Here is a 2,348-nt window from a genome sequence, read left to right on the forward strand (position 1 = left end):
CCTGTACAGTGTACTTTTGTTAAAATTCTGGATACGTGCAAAAATTAAAAAAAAAAAAATCATGACCAAGCTGATAAAACCAGGGAATACCTTGGAAGACAGAAATGTCAAATAAATATAATCTAGAGGACTAAATGAAGCACTAGAACCAAAGTTTTCTGTAGAGATGCCTGCTGATCCTTGGTGGTCTGGAATGTGGATTTTAATAACATTGGGCTCTCTAGGCTAGGAGTCTGGGGTCCTAGAGGGTAAGAAATAAGATCTTAAACTGGCTGTATAAAGTCAAAGCTCAAGAAGGGCAGCATCCTTGATAAATAAAGCAGAGACCTCTCCATTCTGTACATTGAGACAATGAGGATGAGCCTATCTAAACCCAGTTCTGGTGTCTAACATCACTGTACTACTTCTGTATTTTAGAAAAGTGCTGGACCCAGGACCAGCAGTTGGCATAATGGCTATGTCACTGGACTCTCATGTAGTCAACTGTGGTTCGAGTCCCGGACCTGGTGGCTTAAACTCATGCTGGGTGTGTGCATGCTCAAGATCCTGAAAGGAGGGAACCAGCAGTTAGCATAATGGCTATGTCGCTAGACTCCCACATAGTTGACCGCGGTTCACGTCCCGGACCTGGTGGCTTAAAACTCACGCCGGACGCATGTGCGTGCGTGCCCAAGATCCCGAGAGGAGAATGGAGGAGAAGGGATGGCTTTAACAAAAAACCCCAAAAAAAAAAAAAAAAAAAAAAAAAAAAAGGAAAAAGATAAGTGAGTGCTGGGCCCAGCAGATGGCATAACAGTTACATCACTTGACTCCCACATAGTTGACTGTGGTTTGAGTCTCGGATCCAGCAGCTTAAAACTCACGCTGGGTAGGTATGCATGCTGCATGTGTGCCCAAAATCCCGAGAGGAGAATAGCATATGGTAGATGCTCAATTAATAGTGAATGAATAAAAAGTAAAGGTAACTGAGAAAAATGTTTCCTTTTGGAGTAATGTCTCCATCTTGTGGAATTTTAGAATACTGCACTAGCTAATTATTTTTTTTTCACAAACGAATTGATACTCAAATGCCATTTCTCCGACATGATTGGTCTTCATTTTTGTTTTTATTGGCCTTGCTCTTTTGGAGATCTTCAATGCTCTAGAATAGCTGCCATTTGGGGCAGGGTAGGACTGTCACCTACTAGGTTAGCTTGGTGAAATAAATGGTAGAACAGATATTTAATGGGCTCCACTTTACCCAGAACTCATTTGACTCCACCTTGTCAAAAGGCAGGGCACGTGTACATTCCAGGATCTTGGCAGAGAACAATCCCTCAGGCACATCCAGAGCAGCACCCTTTCAGCTATCTAAAAGGTAGGAAAGCTCTTCCTGTATTCCTGGGTATGAGTCTAAAACAAAAAGTGTATACAGAAATGTTCCCTCCCTTACCATCATGTACAAGGAGAGAAGAAAATTATGCTCCACTAGAACACTAGGCTTTCTTGTTTAATGTTTGGCAAACATAAACCAGAATTTTTTTTTTTAAATACTACTATGTTAAAAAGAGCTACTTTAGATCTATCTATTTATTTATTTTGGGAGAGGTTTTTGCTATAGGGTGGGTGCGCTCGCCAGAAAGGCTGAGAGAGAAAGCGAGAAATCAACCCCCAGGGGGGAATGGTCACGCCACAATTCCTTCTCCTCTCGGGATCTTCACGTGCACATGCGCCCCGCATGAGTTTAAGCCACCGGGTCCGGGACTCGAACCGAGTTCAACTACATGGGAGTCCAGCGACATAGCTATTACGCAGATCCATTTATAAGCAGCTCATTATAAAAGGTTAGCATAACTTTCCTATTCAAACAGGAAATGGACGCAAAGAGGAGGAAAACTTTCAGACCAGTCCAATTATAAACGCCGATCCTGTTTTTCCCATCTCCGTATCTAGAACCCACTGCAGTCCCCGACGCAGACCAACCACAGAGGCGGAAGGCGGCTGATCTGGCGCCCGCGAGAGCCGCTCCTCACGCACGACTCTGTGGCCCTCAGGTTACTCTCGCCATGAAGAACTCTATGGTTCCGGGGCGGGCCGGGAGGCCTGAGTTTGAAGGCCAGGGCGGGAAGATGGTGGCCTCAGCTGTCACCAGCCCGGGGTCCTGCGCACTGGGAGGGGGCCGGGACCCGGGCTTGCCCTAAACTGCCGGGAGGGTTCGCGATGAATCTTCTGCGGCGGAGTGGGAAGCGGCGGCGAACAGACTCGGGCTCGGACTCGTTCTCGGGGAGCGGCGGTGACAGCTGCGCCAGCACCGTGCTCCTGTCGGTGCGGGTGCTGAGCCCACCCGCCGGCCTGGGAGCCCGCCTGCC

At 47.2% G+C, this 2,348-nt stretch overlaps 1 protein-coding gene across 1 annotated transcript in view; it reads left to right on the plus strand.

The window, feature by feature from the left end:
* Positions 1-2,107: 2,107 nt before the first annotated feature.
* The window catches only part of POLQ (DNA polymerase theta), a 105,866-nt gene continuing 105,625 nt past the window's right edge, over positions 2,108-2,348 (plus strand). The window contains exon 1 of the mRNA XM_027771126.1: positions 2,108-2,341. Coding sequence (XP_027626927.1) covers positions 2,200-2,341 — 142 coding nt within the window. The 5' untranslated portion in view covers positions 2,108-2,199. The remainder of the gene's footprint in view (positions 2,342-2,348) is intronic.

This window comes from Tupaia chinensis, unplaced genomic scaffold (assembly GCF_000334495.1).
Source record: "Tupaia chinensis unplaced genomic scaffold, TupChi_1.0 Scaffold000185_1, whole genome shotgun sequence".
Lineage (NCBI taxonomy): Eukaryota > Metazoa > Chordata > Mammalia > Scandentia > Tupaiidae > Tupaia > Tupaia belangeri.